The sequence below is a fragment of the Gekko japonicus genome, unplaced genomic scaffold (assembly GCF_001447785.1).
Source record: "Gekko japonicus isolate JY-2015 unplaced genomic scaffold, Gekko_japonicus_V1.1 scaffold494, whole genome shotgun sequence".
NCBI classification, from domain to species: domain Eukaryota; kingdom Metazoa; phylum Chordata; class Lepidosauria; order Squamata; family Gekkonidae; genus Gekko; species Gekko japonicus.
The window spans coordinates 547229-550324 of record NW_015171518.1 but is presented as its reverse complement, the minus strand read 5'-3'; the positions used below and the strand labels follow the sequence as shown (position 1 = coordinate 550324).

Below are 3096 nucleotides of genomic sequence, written 5' to 3'. Positions count from 1 at the left end.
GGGGGGGACTTTGCACACACCAAGCAAAGCAAACTTTTACCAAAATGCAGCATTTCAAGGAGAATCCAGAAGACATTTGAAAGGAATAACCCATACCCTAACGTTCTTCCCTCTGCAATTTCTTCGGAAGGGAAGTGGAGCTGCTCAAAGGGACAGATCCAATAAAGAACACAATTTAAGAAAATCTCTCACACCAGACCTGCACTTTTCTGCTTGACTAAGTTAAGCTTCTCTCCATGGAAGAACAGAAACAGCTGGCATTAAAATAAATGGAAGATAAATTACTACGTGCTTTCACAGCCCTCGAGTGTGCAGTAATCGTCTCTGAACGTATTTCTTTATCCGTTTGGGGGAATCATCGTTAGCACATCGCCAAATCTCGCTTTTCCAGTTTTGGATTGGCTAAATTTCCTTAAACACACTCCAATGTAAAACATGCCTTTTGAAAGCAGCTGCTTCAGGGAAGTGCTCACCATTAACTGGGTCAGGAACAAGGAATTTGGGGAGAAACAATTAAAACGAGGGGAGGGAACCCATTCTAAATGGAGCGCATAGCAGAGCTCACTTACCTTTTTTCATACATATATACATATATAGCCAGCAAAAGACTGCCTTCCTCCCAGCACAGCAGCAGCCACATGCAGAGTTCCAACTAGAACACGATGTAGCCAATCAGGAACAAGCTGTCATGGAAGGATGCATGCTGGGAATAGAAGTCCACAACTCGAAAATAGGCAGAAGGTGGTGTCTGTTTGTCTTTTTTAGATACCACCGCGAAGATTCTGGTTTAACTGGATACACGCTAAACACCCTTACGTGGGAATCAGCTACATACAAATCGACGTCAGTGACATTAATAAGAAATGTGTCTGGGATCGGTGGTTAAAGAGTCAGCACCTGGCTGTGGTTCAGTAACATAGCAAAAAAGCACAAATTTGTAAAAGTTTGCGTTGATATTAAATGGAATGGTAAAAATGAAAGCAAACTTGCTGCCTGGTAGGTGCTTCAAGTCAATATCATGAAACATTTCTCCCAAATCCCTTTAAATAAATATTTTCTGCCCTAAGAAGTGAAAGCCTACTCTAGGCTGAGAGAATGGCTTTCAACCCTGAAAAGTTTTAAACAAAAAATCTATACTGAAGATACAACATTCTACATCCATACTGAAAGTAAAAACATTCTGAACGTTGTCTGCAGAATTGGAAAGAAAGAACCAATGCTTAGCTGGTTGGCTAGGATGAGAATATGATGGGGATTTTGTTAAACACATAAAACAGTGATACTTAGTGGTTTGGAAATAACACATGGCTCATTAACATGCCACCTGTGGTTCTGAGCTAGAGATGTTAAGATTTGGGGGGGGGGGGGATTGCCCTGTTGTTGTTGTTTTTTTCTCAAAGTCCTTTTTCAATTTTTCCAAAAGAAAAATGGGAAATTTGGGGGTCTACTGAAAGAGACTCCTATGAAATATTTTCTATTTTTGAATGGGTGAAATGCTTTTAAAGACAAGGTGGACATGCTGTAGACATAGGAGCTTTTAAATCCAATAGGTATTTCTGTACCTAAAAGGATACCTAATCTTCGTGAGATGAGGAGCAGGGCTCTCATTGCTTTTTAGCGGTTACATACCTTCTGTTGTCCTTTTGACATTACTTTTTTTAAAAAAAAAAATTAAATCTCTCCCTTGGGTAAAAAGTAGCTTATTGGCGTACCTTACAGGAGGGAGCAAAAAATCACAAGGAGGTAGAATAGAAACTGCACCTAGGCCTCAGAGGTAAACAGAACGTTTTACTGAAACCTTTGCTCACCCTAACCAGAGAGCAAAAAGTGCTAAGACAGCATACGGTACATCAGCTTGCAGTTTCCTTTCAACTTTGCTTGTAGAAAACTAAGACATTTATAACTTATAAATATGTCAGATATTGCAATTTGACATGCTAAGTAAATGGTAAATGATTATTTTTATGTTGTTAAGCAGTAAAAATAATTTAGGCTTGACAGAACACCAAGTATTACAGGTATTCCAATTTTCCTGGAAAAAACCTGAGGGGAAAATTTCCCCCTGTAGTTTCAAAATTTCCAGAAATTTTACATATGTTTTGAGCACTGTTACCCATTATGGCACCCACACCATGATCTAGGAAAGTGGACAAGGGTGTTGCCAGGTAGGGCTTGAGGCTGCTGGGTCATTTCCATCTTGAAAGAGCCACTGCTTGGAGGGACAGGAGTACAGGAAAACTATGAGCCTCTCTGAGCTGTGGATCTCTTGCCAAGGATGGAACATGGAAATGAAAGGCCCATCCTCTCTAAATAGCCCCACCCTTCTCTGCAGCCTCTGTGCTCTCATTCCAGCACCAGGTCAGCTGCCAGGAGGAGACTAAGTTGGCCACAGAGAAGAGAGAGCCAAATCATTACTACCACCAAAGCAGCCACATGGGAAAAGGACAAGCTGGCCACAGTGAGTTGTTGGTGCCTTTATTCCCTTTTCTGCATGACCAGCCTTGGCAATCCCACTCTCTTATCCAACCTGCTGTGTCTCATGCTGAGGAGAGAGCAAGAAGGCAGGTAAACAAGAGCTGGCTAAAATTAATCGCCACTGGAAAGAGACAACCCTACAGGCACACAAGCATTCTGATAATTAAAATGGTTTTAGTTCTATGTTTAATATTAATAGTTATATCATTGTACATGTATCTGAGGTGGTGCACAGAGCATACATTACTCATATGGCTCTTTTGGTTGATGGTAGTTGCAAATGTGGCTCTCTATGATTTTACATTGATGGCTCCATTTTACATTGATGTAAAACAGCTCTAGAAGGAGAAATTGCACCTTGCTGATGTGACCTTGGGTAAGTCACAAGCTCTGGCACAGCTGTCCTTGAAAAACAGCAGTTTCTGTCAGAGCTCTCTCAGCCCCACCCACCTCACAGGGTATCTGTTGTGGGGAGGGGAAGGGAAAGGAGTTTGTAAGCCGCTCTGAGACTCCAAGTGAAGGGCAGGGTATAAATCCAATCTCTTCTTCTTCTTCTTCCCAGAGATTAAGGGGTAGAGCCTGGTAGGGTTGCCGCTCCGGATTGGGAAATACCTAGAGATT

General features: G+C 41.7%; 1 protein-coding gene across 2 annotated transcripts in view; it reads right to left on the bottom strand.

Moving 5' to 3' along the window:
* The window catches only part of SAMD13 (sterile alpha motif domain containing 13), a 67723-nt gene extending 67092 nt beyond the window's left edge, over nt 1–631 (bottom strand). For both annotated transcript variants that reach the window (XR_001482733.1, XM_015419394.1), the window contains exon 1: nt 570–631. Coding sequence is in view for 1 of the 2 variants with exons in the window: in XM_015419394.1 (XP_015274880.1) it covers nt 570–591 (22 nt within the window). In the remaining variant the exon portion in view is untranslated. The remainder of the gene's footprint in view (nt 1–569) is intronic.
* Between the last annotated feature and the right edge of the window lie 2465 nt (nt 632–3096).